The sequence below is a fragment of the Pieris napi genome, chromosome 18 (assembly GCF_905475465.1).
Source record: "Pieris napi chromosome 18, ilPieNapi1.2, whole genome shotgun sequence".
Lineage (NCBI taxonomy): Eukaryota > Metazoa > Arthropoda > Insecta > Lepidoptera > Pieridae > Pieris > Pieris napi.
The window spans coordinates 11522762-11542679 of NC_062251.1; the positions used below are offsets into that span (position 1 = coordinate 11522762).

Here is a 19918-nt window from a genome sequence, read left to right on the forward strand (position 1 = left end):
ACTCCACCATATATTTTTTCCATTCGCCCTACTTTAAGAAACGATGGCGAAAAATGGAAAGAAACAATGTACATTTTTGGTGTTTGGCGACCGGATAGGTCCTTAAGGCAACTCTGTAAAATTACGTTCGTTATTTTCGGGAATTTCCCGAAACAAGTTTATCAATTTCTTAAATTATTTTGATTATGGACTTTATTCGTATGTCTAATGGGTCAAATTTGATTTGAATTAATGAGATTTGTATGTGTTCGTTTCGTATGCATGCACAAAAATAGAAATACACAACACAGATACTTAGTAGTTTTGGTTATGCTATGCATCGGAGCGACCTTGTTTGTTTGCAAATGTTTAGTTTATTTTTAAAACAAAATGCCAAAACCGCAATATACGCAAAAGTTCCGTGATTGTTGGTTACGGGACTCCCAATTAAAGGACTGGCTGGAAGTGGTGGAAAGTACAGCTGGAGGCGGCTGGAATTTTGGTACGAGGTGCTGGATTTCGAAGACATTGCAGGAGAAAACCGATTTGAAGATTTAGCCACGTTTGCTATATCTTTATTAGTTTTACCGCACTCTAATGCTGAAGTAGAGCGATTATTCAGCATTATGAATATCGTGAAGACAAAACACAGAAACCGAATGAAGCTAGATCTACTGTCATCTATTATGACAATCCGCGCAGGTTTAAAACGCGAAGGAAAGTGTTGCAATAATTACATCTTGCCAAATTATGTAGTCCAGAAAATAGGAACGAAAGAAGTGTACTTAAAATCAGAAGGTGCAGAGGAATCCTCTGCTGAAGATGATTTTTAACGATTTTGTATGTCTTCTATAAGTTTTTTTGTAATGAAAATAAACGAATTTTATAATTCAATTTACAATATTGTTCTTTTATTGTCAAAAAATATATCCTAGCTGTATGCTATCCATCTAAAGTAAAGAGTGACATAGTCCATAGACTACTGTTTACTTCAGTAAAACATGTGATTCCCGCGGTTAAAACAAAAAAATAGTGCTCGCCGGCTGCTTGCCTAACCTCCTCCTATCTGCGGACATAAAAATCACATCGATCCTATATTTCCTTTCGGCGTGAAAAAAGGATAATTAAACAAACACACTTACATTTATTTTATTGGTTAGTGTGGATTTTAGTGGTTTTCTGGTGGGTTGCGACGGCAAAATTGGTGGGTTCGTTAAAATTAAGTTGGCAACACTGCTCACTATTCGGTACAAGTTCGACGCGTGTTAATGAAAATATGAGAGCGTGTACAGAAATGCCGGCCTCCGCTAGTGATTAATTAAACTCTTAAACCGCCGGACCGATTTCAGAAACGGAGCATGCTATCAAAAGCCTAAAAAATGGAAAAGCGCCTGGACCAGATCACATAACTAATGAGATGATCAAAGTATCATCAGCAGCACCAGGGAACCTAAGAAAACTTACTGAACTATTCAACACCATACTAAAAACGGAATACATACCTTCTCAATGGACGAAGAACATAATTACACTGCTCCACAAAAAGGGTGACAGGAACATCATAGAAAACTATAGACCTATAAGCCTTATGTCCAACATGTATAAAGTTTTCTCCAAAATGATCCTGCGAAGAATAACGAAGGTAATGGATGAACAACAACCCATGGAACAAGCTGGATTCAGATCCGGATTCTCAACTGTAGATCATATACATGTTATAAAACAGCTAATACAAAAGTGCAAAGAATACGGAAAAGCACTATACATCGCTTTTGTAGACTACAGTAAAGCATTCGACTCTATAAAGCACGATTCCCTCTGGAGAGCCTTAATACAACAAGGTATACCAAAAAAATACATACGTATAATTAGAAATATATATACAAGTAGCACGGCTTATATCAAACTAGAGACAATGGGTGAAGAATTTCCTATAGCCAGGGGTGTGAGACAGGGCGATCCTTTGTCCCCAAAACTCTTCTCAGCCATTTTGGAGAGTTTATTTAGAAATTTGGAATGGGATAAGGTCGGCATAAACATAAACGGCAGACAACTGAACCACCTAAGATTCGCAGACGATTTAGTGATCATTTCAGATAACGCAAAGACGCTTCAAACTATGCTGCAACAGCTGACAGAAGCTGTTAGATATTTGGCAGACTAAGTGGGCAACACTGAGCGCCAGTCTTGAATAAACGTTTTGCAGAGTGCACGTGTCTTTGATTTATCAGTGGCGACGAGGATAAAAAAATTCACATAAATTTAAAAATTAATTAAACTGTGTTGAGAAAATTATAATGATTGGTCAAATTAGTGCATTTGACGTTAAAAACGGCAATCCTAATGGACCAGAAGCTAATTCTCGAGGACCTTCTCAAGAAAGTCCCGGAAGCAATGCTGGTACAGACGGAAACAGTCCTGGTGGCAGCAAAGTTGCTCCAAGTCAAAATCCATGCCCTGATATTAGTCCAGTCGAGAAACCAGCTTCTGGGTCTCAACCTACAGCACCCGGACAAGACATACAGAACATAGGTAAGAAACTAAAAACTTCTGATTAAACTTGAAAGTTAAAAGGTAATTCTTTGATTTTATTAACTACATTATGCACTTAGTTTTTACTATCGTAAATTATTTCGTGTCGAACTTTTTATTATTTCGGGCGAGATTCACATCGAACTATTATAGTATTGGATGTAAATCCATATACATATATCAATGTAACGCCAAAACATCTTATAAAATGTTGTTTTTAATTTATTTATTTCAACCAGGCAATTATGAGTTCATATTGTTATTATTGTGGTAGTCCCGATAGTATATGGAATACTATCATATGATATTTAAAAATAAAATACGTATACCCAAATACAAAGCTTGTACAATATACAATAATAAATTATTTTAACATCATCAGAGGCATTTTACGATAGTTTTTTGACGTAAACGATAATACGATAAGGTTATGACGGTAAAGTTACTGTCCATTTAATATTTTGTATATGTCACCGTAAAATTGTAAACACCGTTAGATTGTAATCTATCTCGCGAGATTATAAACTGTCGAAAGATTGTGAACCTCAACGAACTGCTTACAATTTAACGTATTATTATTCGGTAGTTATATGAAATTGTTGGAAAGTAAAATTAATCTGTAATTGACCAAAGAAGTTTGAATGATAACTAAGTTAGTGTAGTACAATCTACCGAATAATAATACGTTAAATTGTAAGCAGTAAGCTGAGGTTCACAATCTTTCGACAGTTTATCATCTCGCGAGATAGATTACAATCTAACGGTGTTTACAATTTTACGTTAACATAATATACAACAGAGGGAGTGGTCAAGATTCTTTAACAGTAGTGTATGTAGTCAAAAATTTAATTTGTATGAAAATGACAGTTTGTGTCGACATATTTTCATACAAATTTAGTTATTATTTTCGAACAATGTTACCGCTTCCGCTTAGTTCCATTACGCTCACAGCGCTCTTTAAGTTTTCCACACAATATTCTATCAAAATATATTTATTATCGCTGTGTATGTATAAAATCGTTTATATTTTCAGATAATCTCCAAGCATTACAAACAATTGTCGATCTACAGTTTGTCATTCTGCCCCGAGGACCGAAAAACACGAAAAATTGCTACTGCACTTGTGAAAGCCCGTCCGCGCCAAAATTAATTAAAATGAAAGATCTACCACCCGGTATCAAATAATACCGCGGCTGAATTAACTTATTGTTAGAATTATATCTATAGTGTGTTTTTCTGTAAGATACAAAAATAGTGTTCTCTATGGTTCAAACTTCAAAGAGTTACAGTTGACATTGTGGCGCTAACTTTCATCTATATTAGCACTATCATTATTATAATGCAAAGCTGCTTGAAAATTATACTATGTTATAAAATAACAAGATTTAAATGTCAGTTTTTAAAATTAACCCCAAACGATTCTTCCAAGATGACCAAACAATGAGAATTGTCAAAATCAATTCCTTTTTTAACACTCACTCCCTGGCAGACTTTACTTTAGACGTTTGTCATAATCGTGACACAATATCAAAAATAGTAGTTAGATTATCAACGGCGGATCTACAACTTGCATCAAGGGGGCACAGACAAAAGACGTTCTTTTCGATTGTTGGTGGTTAGATCAGTTGGTGTTAGAAGCCTCACAAGACCCCCAATGCATTTTGGAGCATTCGGGCAGTAAGTACTTACACTGACGTGAGCCTTCACCTACGGATTGTTCTCATAACGTCAGTTGTCAGTTTGACAGCTGAAATAAATGTTATTTTTTTTTATTTGGCGCGACGAAAACCTTTTAAAATTTTATCTTTGATTGTCGTTTGATTAATAATTTGTAACTAACAGTGTTTTAAATTTATACATTTGTTTAATTTCTAATAAATGTGTGTTTTATATATTGTTTTTATTATTAATTCCTAGTTTATAGACTAAACTAAATTTATTTTCAAGTGTTGTCAAACCATATCTGTATGTTAGACAGCGCTCAAGATCCTTCTCTCCTCAAGAGAACACGATGCTTACTGTACGAGTATTGTAAGTTTTTCTGTTCTCAGACAGTAATTGTTTTGAGAAATCGCCAACGAGCGACGGATGAAGTGCCACCACTACCCAGTGACATTTGTCTGGAGGTTCATAGGTGTGTTGCCAGTCTTTGAGGGCCCCTAAGTAATCATACTAGAGGTATTTTCGACATATACAACGTATAAAAAAGACTTTTTTATAATGCATGTATAGATATAATAGGCATATTTTTATAAATGTACAAGGAATATATCTCTAACTAAAAGCCCATACAAACAAATGAGTCGATAAATTTAGCATTGCAAATTCATTCAAAAGAGACGACGGTCAAAAAGTAAATACGGCAACGACGCGCATTGGCATTATGCCGCATTTACATTCAGCCGTAGTGAGCAGAGAAGTGGGCAGGGAAGTGGGCAGGAAAGTGGGCAGGGAAGTGGGCAAGAAAAGGACAGGGAAGTGGGCAGGTGGAACTGGCCACTTCCCAGTTTCTTTAGTGCGTTGCGAGTGGACGTTTACATTTCATCCAGTAGAGTATCATTACAGCGCCACAATGAACGCGCAACGACGTCGGCAAATACGCTCTATTCTACGCAAAATACTAACTGTAGTTATGGAACAAATAGAAGACGAGATTTTATTCGAAATAAATAAACTAAATATAAATAATAAATAAAATAGCTTCTTTTAAGGCAGTGTATGCCGAATGCCTAGCCTATTTTTAGTATAAATTGTTTTTAACTTTCCACAAACATTCGTGAACAACATATTCAGACACAAATTTGATAGTTGTATCTTCCGACCATTTAGCCATCTTTAAAAATCAAAAAACACGCACGCGTTTCACGGCACTTGTGCACTCACCTAAAGATTTTACTAAATTACATGTTTACACCTGTCTCGACGTCCGATGATGAAACTATTTTATAGTAAAGTTCCTTTAAATAATGAATAGAATCACAAAACGTGTCTGTAGCGAGGAGCCCCATAAGAGGCTTTTCCATTTCTAAAATTGTATGTATCACACATACAATAAGCTGGAATAAGCGGTTTAAATAACTAACTTAGATTAATATATCTCACGTTTGATACAGACAAAATTATACACTACAATAGACCAGATATAAAACTTATAAAGTCAATAAAACAGGACATTTATAGACATCGCCATACCCAACATCTAGTTACAAGAAACAATAGCTCAATAGCATTATACAGATCATAAAAATTAAATTAATAGGATTGGAACCCTTAACAAAGTATCAATACTCCCTATAATTGTCCACCATCGGAATAACCCCAAATTCCAAAACAGTTACACGAAGCTATCAAATTGTTATACGTCCAAAAGGCCATTTATATCATCCTTCAAAAAGAAGTTTCGAGAAGAAAAACTCGCAAATTTTTACAAGATAATAACCCATTAAAAACTGTGTTCACTTGGGTAAGGCCCGTGTGCAACAGTCTACGACGATCATGAATCGATCCTAAGCTAAAGTGAACAGTTACCAAACATAATAATAATAATTTATTTGCAAGAATATGGTACAAAATTATAATTTACAAGCTAAACTTTGCATATTCTGCCTCACATAATAGCGTGCAAATTTGTCTTAAATTTTACATAGAAGTTATATACCTATGTATTACATAACATAGTGAAATCTTAGATTATTTTATCACATTATTAAAATATATTATTTCATTATTAAATGAATATTAATAATGTTACACTCATATCATAATAGTGTAAGGCTATGATAAAATTTGAGTGCTAAGCAAAACCTGTAAATTACTCCCAAATCCAGCATATGAGTTACCTCTTCCGAATAAAGACAATTGAAGTAAGAAGGTTTAAATTTGAATATACAAAATCGTTATTCTTACCAACAGTTTTAAAAACTTTATATGTGGGGCTTCCCCGAAATCATAAAGAACAAAAACAGCTAGAAATTAGTGTTGCTAGCTTAGAAGGAGAAATACCGTTTTTAATTGACCAAAATATTGCTGACTTATAATTTTCTGCACCGATATCAATTTTAAGCAATATAAGAGGGATATTATTAAAATTAATAAACTCAAAACTTTCATCGCATTTCGCAAAATTGATTCTCTATTAAGGCCGGCCTTTATTATTTCCAAATTATGAAAAAAACCACAATGGGACAATCATTAAATTATGTTTTTGGTTTTTTATCAAATTTCAATACAAATCTTATATTTTATAAAGGCAATGCACCCGGCTGTTCACCAATGGACTTTCTTAGACCCAAAAAGTCGACGGCGTATGTCAGGCACAGGATGCCGATCATTTATTAGATTGATAATCATGAAACAGATACAGAAATCTGAGGCCCAGACCTAAAAAGAATGTAGCGCCACTGATTAAATTTTATTTATATTTCAAGACAAATATATTTTTTTATATTTTGTTTTAATTATTAATTTTATTTTCATTTTGTTTTTGCAATTTTTTTGGTGCATAATATTTTCGGGCAACACTGTTTAGCTACATCTAATCTATGTAAGCGCTTTATGATGTGTTTTGGTTTTCATATAGACTTAGTTAACTAATTTTATAAATTTCATATGCATACCAATCTAAATTCATATTTGTTTGTTTAATCGAGATAAGTATATGGTTTACCCCCCTAATTTTCTATAAATCTCTTAAAGCTTTGAACGAAATAATGAAGCGGTTTATTCAACGGCCACACAGCGCTTGATCGCTGAGTTATCAAAAAATTGTTATAAATACTTGAAGCGCACATTTTCGTTACTTACTCGGTACTCCAGCATCTTGCGTTTAAAGCTTAACTTAAAGTTCTCTGTATTCAAGTTAAAATGGTTCGTTTCTACGCTATCGATTGTGAGATGGTTGAAAATGATTTGGGTAAAAGCATGGTTGCTAGAGTGTCCCTCGTGGATGAAGCTTTAGAAACTGTTCTGGATGAGTATATTAAACCTACTCATCATGTTGCCGACTACCGGACCTCGATATCCGGGATTAAACCCGGCTACGAAGAAAAAGCTAAACCTAAAGATGAGGTAGTCCGTCGTTTGAAGAGCATCATCAACGGGCATGTGCTTGTGGGGTATGATGTGGAAAAAGACCTCGAAGCTTTAGGAATATCGCATTCTGATGTCAAGGACGTGGCGACCTATCAGCGTTACCAAGTAAGTGCCATTTCTTATTTCAGAAAAAGTACAACAATTAAGTAGTTATTATATTACAATTTCATAATCGTGTTTCGATTGGCGTATTTTGCAGAAAACACAATTTTCGTTCCTTGTTTTTGCTTCAATCTGTCTATGAAATATTGACAATTCTAAGAGGTTCTGTTGGTTAATTTTTCAATGAAATTGACGCGTAAAGGCTGTTATAATAATATTATGTACCTAATTATCTCTCTTAACCAATTTCAGTACGGCGTTTAGATGACGCAATTTCATTATCGATTTCTTTTTCAGATATCTGGCCAGAAACAGTCGCTTAAGAAATTGGCTCAACAAGAGCTTCGCTTGTCCATTCAAAATGGACCACATGACTCTGTTGAAGATGCGAAAGCTGTGATGAGGATTTACAACAAAGATCGCTTTTAATTATTTATGTCAAAGATTAATTAGCATTTTACATAAGTACAATTTAATAGTTTCTATTCCGTAAAGTTTCGTAAAATAAACGCATTAATTGAAAAAGTTTTTATTCTGCTATCTCCCTCCTTGTCCTGTTGTAGGATGTATTTGATATATTTTGGTAGGTATCTTTCTTTCAAACCACTTTTTCGTAATATTTCATTCATTTATTTAACAAATTACATTAACTCTTGACACAGACTATTACAGATTACTCATGAGGCAACTATATACATTTTCATTACATTTAAAACTAAACACTACATTTAACAGTAATAGATTAAAATATTCACAAAAAAGAATCGACAAATAATGTCCCACGTTACAATTTTTTTTAATGACAATGCCAATAAGAGTTAAAAAATAGCATAGTTTCAACTGGATTTGATATTAATTATTTTCATTTTATAACCATTTAATAATGCCAACCCTGAGTGAAACTAAGAAAGCTCACTTTGAGCATTTCGAAATAAAAATATTTTATATTATTCGTCTTCATTAAACAATTAAATTATAGTAATAGACCACTAATGTTCATATAAAAATAAATATTCCCAAAATGCTTCTGGCTATTAATTGTGATGGCGCCAAGAGAAGGTGATTGTGAAGGCGCCTAATAAGAAGAAATCCTTGATATTAAATTTAGGGAAAAGTTCCAGATTAAATCATTGCAAAGCTTCTTTCTGTAAATAAGATGTTGTAAATTTATAAAATTTCGGATGGTAATTTTTATAAACTTTAAAAAGACAAAATTATTAGTATTAATTGTCAATTAAACTAATGTTGCAAAATAACCAAATTGCCGGTTAGTTTATAGAAGCAGCGCAAATGAATAATTTCTAGATATTTTTGTTTGGTGCAGCTTTTCTTTAAGTTATTATATATCTAATAAAAACTTAAATAAATAAATAAGAACACAGAAAACATGTTTTAACGAATAATTTTTTTTTTCCAAATCGAATTTTCCTCGCAATTTCAATAATAGGTATGTATCAATTTATTTACCAATAATATTGTTATTTCAGCCCAAAATCTAGGAGAATACAAAGTAATGTAATAATATGAGTTATAATAATGATAATAGTATTCCCATTTTATTACCAATAATTGCAATATCCTACGTCATTGTTGGGTCTCTTGCTTTTGAATAATTCAATAAATCTTTAACTTTAACTGTCGCATCTTATAGGTATTAGGTACATTTGCGGCGTTGCCGCACTTGCATGTTGTAGTCGTTATTCAAAGATTGGCAACCTCGCTCTGGCAACAGGCCGTAGGAAAGATTTTTAAAACGACATCTCGCGGCTGTTTTCTAAACATTCGAATGATTAGGTTAATATTTGTTATTTTAATACAGCTTCTGACATCCATCGTCAAAATTTGTTATTACCACGAGAGTTACGGCTATTCCTTAGCATTGATTTGTCTATTTACTTTAATTGTCTTTGCAAGAGACGATGGCACGCGGCCGGACGAGATATCTTTGATTCCTTGGGTGATGGGACCAGTGCTTCCAGATCCCAAAAGTAAAATTACAGTGTTGTCAGCTAAAAAATATCGTAGTTTCTTAAAACAATACAGCAGATTTCAAATTCGATTACAGTAAAATTACAGTAAAAGTTTGTTTAAATATTAAAAGAAAAATAAGATGCTGTATTAATTTATTTGTAAATACATATCATTGTAAGTTATTCTAAAATAATTTCCTCATGATTTTGATAAATTTTTGCATTCATCTTCAAAATCATTTCAATAGTGGGATTAAATTTGACGCAGTTTTCAGAATTTCGACGAATGGCTTGCTGAGCTAACATATTTTCTTTAATAGTATTTGTGATCAGACAGTTCCTCTGCTTGGTTTTTATATTATTAATTTCACTAAACTTGCGTTCGCACTCAGCGTTTGAGTGAGGCAAAGATAATACTAGACGGTTAGTTTTTGCTAAGCGTTAGTTCTGATTCATTGGGGAATTCCCAGCACGTAAACTAATATGTAGGTAACAATCCTACTCTACATTGTCTATAGATAGAGGTCAGTGGTTCTGGGTTCTAGATTAGGTTGCAAATTTATATTTCGTATTTTGTAATACGTAAAACGTATTAAATTTGATTAATTTGATAATTTATATGAACGGAAATTAAATACAGTATTTTCATACACTGTATTTTATCATTACAGTATACAGTAGAAAAGTCTAAAATACAGTAAATCTACTGTAATTACAGTGAATCTGGAAGCGCTGGATGGGACAGACTTTGGTATGGGATGCTACTTGTGTGGACACGTTAGCCCGTGTGGCAGTTTACCTTTAATGCTGGCAGCATTTCCTCGCTGTTTTGCGATACTTTTTCGTTGAGCGAGCTATGCACCAGCTCTGGGTTCACCGGTACTATCTATATATTATATATACCAATTACCAGGTGCCAACTTAAATCTTCCATTACCACCTGTGCACAGGACAGCCATTTCAAATTATTATGTTAGTTTTTTGTCAAAACTCTTTTGTTAGATATTTGGCAGACTAAGTGGGCAACACTGAGCGCCAGTCTTGAATAAACGTTTTGCAGAGTGCACATATCTTTGATTTATCAGTGGCGACGAGGATAAAAAAAATTCACATAAATTTAAAAATTAATTAAACTGTGTTGAGAAAATTATAATGATTGGTCAAATTAGTGCATTTGACGTTAAAAATGGCAATTGGTCAGCATATATTGAACGTGTGGAGATGTACTTTTTGGCAAATAAAATTGAAGATGGCGTCAAATTACCCACGCTTATAGCGGTAATGGGGGAAGATAGCTACGACTTGCTATCTACGTTGGCCAGTCCGAAGAAACCTTCGAGTCTAACTTTCAAAGAAGTTGTGAATTTAATGGAAACGCATTTGCAGCCGAAACCTTCAATATTAGCGGAGCGTTACAGATTTCGTCAAAGAAGGCAGCAAGAAAACGAATCGATTGCCGACTACGTGGCAGACTTAAAAAAATTATCACGGTTTTGTGATTTCTCAACAACACTAGAAGATAATATTAGAGACCAATTTGTGTGCGGGCTAAAAAGTGAATCTACAAGACAGAGGCTGTTTGCCGAGGAGAATCTTTGTTATAAAAAAGCCGTGTCGCTCAGTGTGACCAGATTTAGTAGATTTCTACTTTTTTGGTAGATTTCGAGGTACTGTCAACAGAATTTAGTATGTAAAAATTATTTGGTATATTTTAGTAGAATTCACGCTTTTCAGTTATTCTAGTACTTTTTTTGGCATATCGAATAAAAGCGAGGTATTCTTCTTTCATCGATTGGATTATAACTATTTAATGTTTATTCTTTTCATTACCATTCGTGCCGTGAGCATAGAGTGTGATGTGGGAATTCCTTTATTGAGAATTTATATAATCGAGTTTAAACTGAAACATAAATATACACAAGGATATCGCAATGAATAGGAGCAAGATCCCTTATTTAAAGTTGGTTATGTAAATCTACAAAATTTTACGTTATTTTTCAAAGTGATGAATAAGGGTCTATTCATAAAATTGAAACAGACATACAAAACATGATGAGTTCCATTTTGAGTTGCTTTATGAAGATAAATTATATAAAAAAATATTGGTTGTTTGTAAAGTAGGTTTACGATCGAGATGTTTACGTGATAACGTTTTTTTGGTGATATAAGTTTTTGGGAAGTAAGGAATTAATGAAGATAACAATTTTTTCAAATTTTAAATTACATCTATCGTTTTATTCACACTTTTGATGATAAATTTCGGGTGTAAAATGACAAGTTTACTTATTCGACTATGATATACATTTTTCTTCATACATTCACGGAATGACTGGCAGCGCTCGAGATGAGACGGGAGATCGGTCCGTCTCTCTCTCGTTATACCTGCGATCGCGCTCGTGAGGTTTTGGTGTGACACAAGTTTCTGAACATGTCACCCGACTAAAACGATTTTAAAGACGTTATCACGTCAAAACTACTCCGCTTCAGTCAATAGATCTGACAGAAGTATGTTCAAGTTAATGGACTCAAAATTGCTTTATGACAATGTTACCCAACATAAAGACGAAAAATCTTTTTTTAAGTATCATTTTATACATTTTTGTTTAATTATATTTTTATTAAGAATTTAATTTAAAAAAAAACTTGGTTTCTTTTAAATTAAATTCTTATTTTTATTATTCTATCGTTTTATCAAGAAAACATTCATATTTTACGTTGTAACACAACAGAAAAAAATATAATAGATTTTCTTGTTCCTTTCGGTAGAATTCAGTAGTTTTTAACCTCCACAAGCAGTAGATTCGTCAATTAAAATCTGGCCACACTGGTGTCGCTCGCGATAAACCTTGAGGCGGCGGAACGTGACGCGGGCGTTGTGGATCGTTCACTCATTGTGGAGCAAGTAAATAAAATGCAAATACGTGAGTGTAAAGCATGTGGGGACACAAATCATCGCTGGGAAGATTGTGTCTACAAAAATTTTGTGTGCAGCCTCTGCAAAACGACAGGCCATCTCCGTCGTATGTGTTCGGGACGAGAGAAGACTGGGGTACGCGGTGAGGGCGTGATGAACAGCTACGGGTACAGTGGCAGATCGCGCGGGTGGCGCGGGCGATGGCGCGGGAAGCGTGGCGGTCGATCACGTGGCGCCGGGCGCGGGGCCGGACAAGGAGCCCCCGCCGACACCTACTGGCTGCAGGGAGCCGCCGGATGCGAGGCTGGACCGGTGGCCAAAGCGGCGCCGGCGAGCGAGGTGCGCCAGCAAGAGGAAGTAGACTACACGGATGAGGAGCCGATCTATCAGATGTCCTTAGCTAAGTACAAACCGGTGTGTATTTCCTTGTTAGTGAACGATACATTGTTGAATATGGAAATAGATACTGGGTCCGCTTTATCCTGTATTAGTAAGAGTACATTTTTAAAATACTTTAACAAATTAAAGTTAAGGTCATGCAGGTTAAAATTAAAGTTTTATGACGGGGCTACCATTGAACCATTAGGATATTTAGAAATCAGTGTAAAATATGGCAACATATGTAAAGTTTTGGACCTTTATGTTATCGACAATGGCTGTACCCATTTATTAGGACGACAATGGCTCTCAGAACTGAATATAGATATTCCTAAATTTAAAATCTGCAATGTAAATAATGTGCAAGCAAGCCAATCGAATGATCAAATCAATAATATACTTTCCAGATATAAGTCGGTGTTTGACGGGACCCTGGGCAGGTACACTGGTGGTACGGTGGCGTTGAAGGTGCGTGAGGACGCAGAGCCTATATTTTGCAGAGCGAGGCCATTGCCTTTCTCTATGCGAGCGCGTGTGGATGCAGAACTAGATGCCATGCTTCAGGCCGGCGTTGTGGAACCGGTGGACCACTCCGACTGGGCTACTCCGCTGGTCATTGCTTCCAAAGCAGACGGGGGAATTCGTATTTGTGCCGACTACAAGGTGACACTCAATCGAGCCTTAATGATTGATAGGTATCCGGTTCCGAGGATTGATGAATTGTTTAGCGACCTCAGTGGAAATAAATACTTCACAAAAATTGATTTATCACAGGCTTATAATCAACTTGAACTAGATTCAGAATCAAAAGCGTACACTGTAATCAATACACATAAGGGGCTTTTTAAATATAATCGCTTAGTATATGGCTTAGCTTCAAGTCCAGGAATATTTCAAAAATTTATGGCAAATTTGTTCAAAGATATTCCAGATGTGATTACGTTCTACGACGATATATTGCTAAAAAGTAGGGATTTTAAAAGTCATTTGGAAACAATAGAGAAAGTCTTTAGTATTTTGCAAAACAACGGGTTAAAAATTAAGAAAAACAAATGTAATTTTTTGGCTTCCGAAGTTAAGTACTTAGGATACATTATAGATAAAGATGGTATAAGAGTGGACCCAGACAAAGTAAAAGCAATTGTAGGTATGGTTTATCCAAAGAACGTCTCTGAGTTAAAATCGTTTTTAGGAATGGTTAATTTCTATGGAAAATTCATAAAAAATTTGAGCACTCATCTGGCTCCTTTATATGAGCTATTAAAGGCAGGTAAACAGTTTATTTGGTCTAAGGAGAGTAGTTTAGCATTTAACAAAGTAAAGAAATTGTTATGTAGTGCAGAAGTTCTAGTGCATTTTGATATATCTGCAGAGTCCATAGTGACCTGTGACGCAAGTTCGTATGGCGTGGGCTGTGTGTTAGCGTCGCGCGCACCTAACGGTTCGGAGCGGGTCGTGGCCTATGCCTCGCGCTCACTCACTCCTGCGGAGAGACACTACAGCCAAATACATAAGGAAGCCCTCGCTATTATATTTGCTGTTGATAAATTCCATCAATACTTGTATGGTCGGAAGTTTACATTAAAAACAGATCATAAACCACTAGTAAGCATTTTCGGTCCGAATTCAGCAGTACCTTGTACAGCAGCGAGTAGGTTGCAAAGATGGGCTATCAAGTTATCAGCATATGATTTTAATATTGAGTATATTAAAACCGACAAAAACACAGCAGATGCACTATCGCGATTAATTACAGCACATAAAGAGATAGGTGAAGATACTTTGCCAGAGCAAACATATCTGCATTTTGCGACAGAAGCTCTTCTTCTGGACTACTCAGTTTTAAAAAAAGAAACCTTGTCTGACCCGATATTATCAAGAGTGTTAACTTATATTAGAGATGGTTGGCCGGTAGGAAATGAAATCAAAGAATTAAAACCATATTTTAATAGAAAAAATGAACTTTACACCGAACTAGGTTGTATTTTATGGGGCCATAGGTTAGTCATTCCAGCTTCATGTAGGAATAAAGTATTAGTAGAATTGCATGATACCCATATGGGTATTGTTAAAACTAAGTCGTTAGCAAGAAGCTATGTCTGGTGGCCTGGGGTAGATGAAAGTATTCAAGTAATATGTCAGTCTTGTGAAGTGTGCGGTGCGGTCGCAAATGCTCCACCTTCACACACGCCACAGGCCTGGCCATGGCCAAGTAGACCTTGGTCCAGAATTCACATAGATTTTTTGGGACCTATTTCCGGTGTAACTTACTTTATAATAGTAGATTCTTGCTCTAAATGGATTGAAGCAATCAGAATGAAAAGCACAAAGGCAGATTCTGTAATTGCTGTTCTTAGAGATAATTTTGCTCGCTTTGGTTTAGTAAAACAAGTGGTTAGTGACAACGGTCCACCTTTCACTAGTAAGGAATTTGAGTTGTTCATGAAAAGAAATAAAATTGAGCATATTTTCTCAGCCCCGTATCATCCGGCTTCAAATGGAGCAGCGGAAAACGCAGTTAAGATATGTAAGAGAGTCATAAAAAAAGCGGTTAATCAAAAACTAGACCCGGACATAGCACTTTCTCGATTTTTATTAGCTTATAGAAATACGGAGCATTACACTACAGGAGAGAGTCCTGCTAAAATTCTGTTGGGCAGGGATTTACGTATGCGTTTAGATGCCTTAAAGCCTTCACGCGAGACGAGAGTTCAATCGCACCAAGCTCGCAGTGAGGAGTTTGCGGGGGGAGCGCGGCGTCAACTTACACCCGGTGACCCGGTGTGGTACCGCGACTACCGCTCTCGGGACAAGTGGCTAGCAGGCCAGCTGACGGATAGGTTAGGAACCACTGACTACAAAGTTAAATCTGTTCTCGGAACCGAAGTACAAAGACATATCGATCAATTAAGGTTTAGAAAGGTCAAAGTAGTTGATAGTAATACAGGGGACATAAATCGTCAACCTTCACATGTTAATCCAAAACCTAAGTCCCGAAGTTCATTAGCTTTTCCAACCTCAGAGAGCCCAGAACGAGACCCCGATTCTATGACAGCGTCGTCTGCCACAGCTGATATGTTGACGTCACCTAGAACGGTTCGTAATCAAAGAGCATCCCACAATGAAATGAGCAGCCCAGATGGCAATACGTCACGTCAGGAAGCTATCACCGCCGTCACCGTGCCAGCAGTGTCCACGCCCGGGGGACCGATTCAAGATAATGTAGTCTACAGGGAGTTAACGTCTGATCAGCAAACAGACAGAATTAGTAGGATTCGTAGACCCCCTCGTAGATACGGCTTCGAAGATGTTTTTTTTTTCAGGTAGCATATAAGCATCTTAGATTATTTTTTTTTAAAATTAAACTTATTTTTTTTTTATCTTTTCACATGTATGTCAATGTAAATTGTTATATTCTTGTAACAAGTAGAGATTTAGACCATTAAATATAAATGTTGTATGTTGTAGTAGTAGGTAAATCTTTAAAATAGATTGCAGCTGTTTATTTTTAAGTTTTTTTTTTTTTTTTTTTGTCACCTTTAATAAAAGTGTTAATTTCGGTAAATAGGGAGAGAGGTAGGTAGGTATTGAGGTAGCTTACATAGAAATATACTTATTGTTTTTTTTTGTTATTTACTGTTTTCCTTATTATGTATTTCCATCATTGAGTTATTAAATTACTATTGTTATTAAGACAGCAACCTATCTACTTGTGAATTTACCTAGGTATTTGATATATCTTAAAAATCTTTAGAACACAGAGTTTATTAACTAATTAATTAGCTATGTAAGAGAGCTTAGCATTTAAGGGGGAAGGTGTTAGATATTTGGCAGACTAAGTGGGCAACACTGAGCGCCAGTCTTGAATAAACGTTTTGCAGAGTGCACGTGTCTTTGATTTATCAGAAGCAAGCAAGATAGTTGGGCTTTCTATGAACAAATCTAAAACGAAAATAATGACAAATAGAGAAACTATTATGATACAAATAGGAGGAGATGCTATCGAATATGTTGACCACTACGTATATTTAGGGCAAATAATATCATTTCATGACCAAATGGATCTTGAGATAGAAAGAAGAGTGTCTAGCGCCTGGAAGAGATTTTGGTCACTCAAGGAAGTACTTAAAAGTAAAGACTTCCCAATAGTAGCTAAGAAAAAGGTGTTCAATCTATGTATCCTACCATGTGTTACATACGGCTGCGAGACTTGGGCTTTATCTCAGAAACAACTTCTAAAGTTGAGAACATGCCAAAGAGGAATGGAAAGAAGCATGGTGGGTGTAACACTAAGACATCGAAAAAGAGCAGAAGAGATCAGATCAACGACCAAAGTAGAAGACATTATAAAGAAAATAAGGCAGTTGAAATGGCGCTGGACTGGGCACATGACGAGAGATAGCAGGTTGAAATGGACAAAAATAATTACAGAATGGCAACCACGTGATGGAAAAAGGAAAAGAGGAAGACCGACCAAGAGATGGGCAGACGATATTAAGATAATAGGAGGCACAACTTGGACAAGAAGAGCTAATAACAGAAAAGAATGGAAACAGCTGGAAGAGGCCTACGTGTCACAGAACACGCTGATTACCAAAAACGGGTCATATGATGCATTAGATTAAGTTTTATTTTATTTATGTGTTAGAATTAAGTGTTTTTTATGTAACTTATATAATTGTATGGGTGTCAGCAATAAAGGCTAATTAAATTAAATTAAATTAAATTAAATTAATTAGTATTGATTTAGATAATCAATTCGTATAATGAAAATAACTAGGTATATAATTATTTATTTTAAACAATAATTAAAACTCCTATATTTGTTTAAAAGGTAAATGTCATTGTCAGATGTCATGGTCATTCAAAATTCTTGTTAAGCTGCTAAGCTAAGAATATGCGTGAAGTTAGCTTCACGCATATTCTATTTCTTTTTACTTGTAGATTGTCTTATTCCCATCTCGCTCGCGCACGCTATATCACACTGCCAATTTTGTGTCATAGGTGCGCGCGCATCGTAAAATTTCACTCTCATCAATTTTTCATAACGCGCCTAAAGAAGTACAACTTCAAAAATAGAAACAAAAAAATAGCCAAAAAATTAAATGTTCGGAGTGGACAACCCTTAACACTTAGGGGTATGAAAAAAAGCCGTAGCCGTATTAGCTAGGTAGCCGATACTCAGACCTACTGAATGTGCATAAAAAAATTGATAAAAATCGGTCTAGCCGTTTCGGAGGAGTATTGTTACTAACACTGTGACACGAGAATTTTATACATAAGTTAATATTCCTATCAATTTTATACTCGTTTTCAGAAGGAAACGACTTATCGTAAAACATACAGGGATCTGAGGCCATGAACGAGAGAATCCACTGTTTTTTTTTTTTTGAAAATCCTTTTTGTGACGTCACTATAGGCTAAAACAACTTGAAAAACTTAATATTAATTATTTATAACTTACATTTAGTAATCAGGACAATTTAAATAGTGTTGATTTTTAAATTTTAATCTAATTTTATATTCGTTTTTATGCTTAATTTTTTTTTAAACTTTCTCTTACTAGAATTATTATTATTATTATATGAACAGTGACAAGTAATTTACTTTTGTAATGGTTCTCTGTCTCATTCTCGACTTATTGTCTGTCTCGAACTACTAGCATTGTACTGCAATACTTTTCATGATTTTTCATTTTAATTCAAGGCTTAACAATCGGATTAATGTCTGGCAAATTAATTTTTAGTTTTTCTTATATTTAAATAACATAATATTAAAATTACAGACATTATAAAATACTTTGAAATTTTTATAAAAAAAAAACTTAAAATCGCGTCTGGCACATAGTAAGCATTGTCAAAAATGTCTGGCAATAAAAAAAGTATGTCAGGTAGACTTATTTAAAAACGAAAAATTAAAAATTACGCTTCTTAAAATGCTTTTAAAATCCAGGATTATTACCTGGACAGGTAGGATGCGCACTAATGAACGCAACCGCTACCGCCAGCCCGATAGCCCAGACTCTAACCGAAAGTGCAAGAAGGAAGACATATCACAAAATCAGCTGACCTAAAATTCTTTCTTTTCAAACGTTGCTACCTCCCGTACTATGTAATGGTTAAAAATAAAGCGTTGTATAAAAAGGTATTGCGAACAGTAGGCATTAACATAAACTCCCACGCAGCTACTGATCTTTTCACAAACTGTCACTGCGGTTTGCGTAGTGTGAGAACTGAAAAAATATATATTCTTAATTTCTAGACTTTAGTTTCATTTGTTCTCTGTGTAAATTGTAAAAATAGTATAAATAAAATATACCTTAATATAAATATCAATTGCATTATTGCACTATTGTATACAAGGTTTATTTTAATAGGCACGGTGATTCGTACAAACGAAGCCAAACACTGGATAAATACCAAATACACTTAGCACTAGATAGCACTTTCACATCATACGCTTAAACGACACTCGTTTTCACGAAGTGAAGAGATCGCGCGTGTCTGTTAACTGCAGTACACTAGAATACACTAATAAAGTATTGTATGCAAGTAATTGTACTATCCGCTAGCCTCAACATTTTCCATTCACAATAGCTGCAATTGATACAGGGTTTTTAAATATAATGATATACCAATTATTTTTATATTTATATCAAATGTACCTATAGGTTACCAATAGCTTGGCGCAAAGGTTGTATAAAGTAAAATTTTGTCGTATATAAAGTACGATACAGCCATTTTCGTCCAGACAAACGGTATGAGCAGTGCTTTTATTAATATTTTTTCGTATCCTCAACTTATGCTGTCCAGCTGACGCACATCCGACTGAATTACTTTCTCTCTTCATTCCTTCATAATATTTATACGGGTTGCTAACGTCCTTTTTTGTCTTTTAATATCCTACATTTTACTTTTTTATTTGTTATATAAATACTTAATAAACAATCAAA

The 19918-nt window shown here is 35.0% G+C and overlaps 2 protein-coding genes and 1 long non-coding RNA gene across 6 annotated transcripts in view; all 3 read left to right on the forward strand.

The window, feature by feature from the left end:
• The window catches only part of LOC125058721, a 32886-nt gene that overhangs the window by 2941 nt on the left and 10027 nt on the right, over window positions 1-19918 (forward strand). The window lies entirely within an intron of this gene.
• On the forward strand, window positions 7301-8229 carry LOC125058712 (RNA exonuclease 4-like). Its single transcript, XM_047662854.1, has 2 exons — window positions 7301-7707; window positions 8002-8229. Exons 1-2 carry the CDS (start codon window positions 7375-7377, stop codon window positions 8131-8133), a joined length of 465 nt encoding a protein of 154 aa, XP_047518810.1. The 5' UTR covers window positions 7301-7374; the 3' UTR covers window positions 8134-8229.
• LOC125058675 (uncharacterized protein K02A2.6-like) lies at window positions 10677-16851 on the forward strand. Of its 4 annotated transcripts, none has more exons than XM_047662795.1 (3): window positions 10677-11285; window positions 12502-13002; window positions 13374-16851. In XM_047662795.1, the coding sequence occupies exons 1-3, from the start codon at window positions 10827-10829 to the stop codon at window positions 13377-13379; spliced, it is 966 nt and encodes a 321-aa protein (XP_047518751.1). In that variant the 5' UTR covers window positions 10677-10826; the 3' UTR covers window positions 13380-16851. The 4 variants fall into 4 exon arrangements, with proteins under 4 accessions (XP_047518751.1, XP_047518749.1, XP_047518748.1 ...); XM_047662793.1 differs by having other exon boundaries at window positions 10687-11285; window positions 12502-14664; window positions 15424-16851; XM_047662792.1 differs by having other exon boundaries at window positions 10687-11285; window positions 12502-16851.

Bases quoted from the DNA above. Each gene is read 5' to 3' on its own strand.
- LOC125058712 (XM_047662854.1), top strand. From the start codon at position 7,375: ATGGTTCGTTTCTACGCTATCGATTGTGAGATGGTTGAAAATGATTTG. The intron at 7,708-8,001 runs GTAAGTGCCATT...TTTCTTTTTCAG, and splicing joins CGACCTATCAGCGTTACCAA to ATATCTGGCCAGAAACAGTC.
- LOC125058675 (XM_047662792.1), top strand. From the start codon at position 10,827: ATGATTGGTCAAATTAGTGCATTTGACGTTAAAAATGGCAATTGGTCA. The intron at 11,286-12,501 runs GTGTCGCTCAGT...CTGGCCACACTG, and splicing joins ATCTTTGTTATAAAAAAGCC to GTGTCGCTCGCGATAAACCT.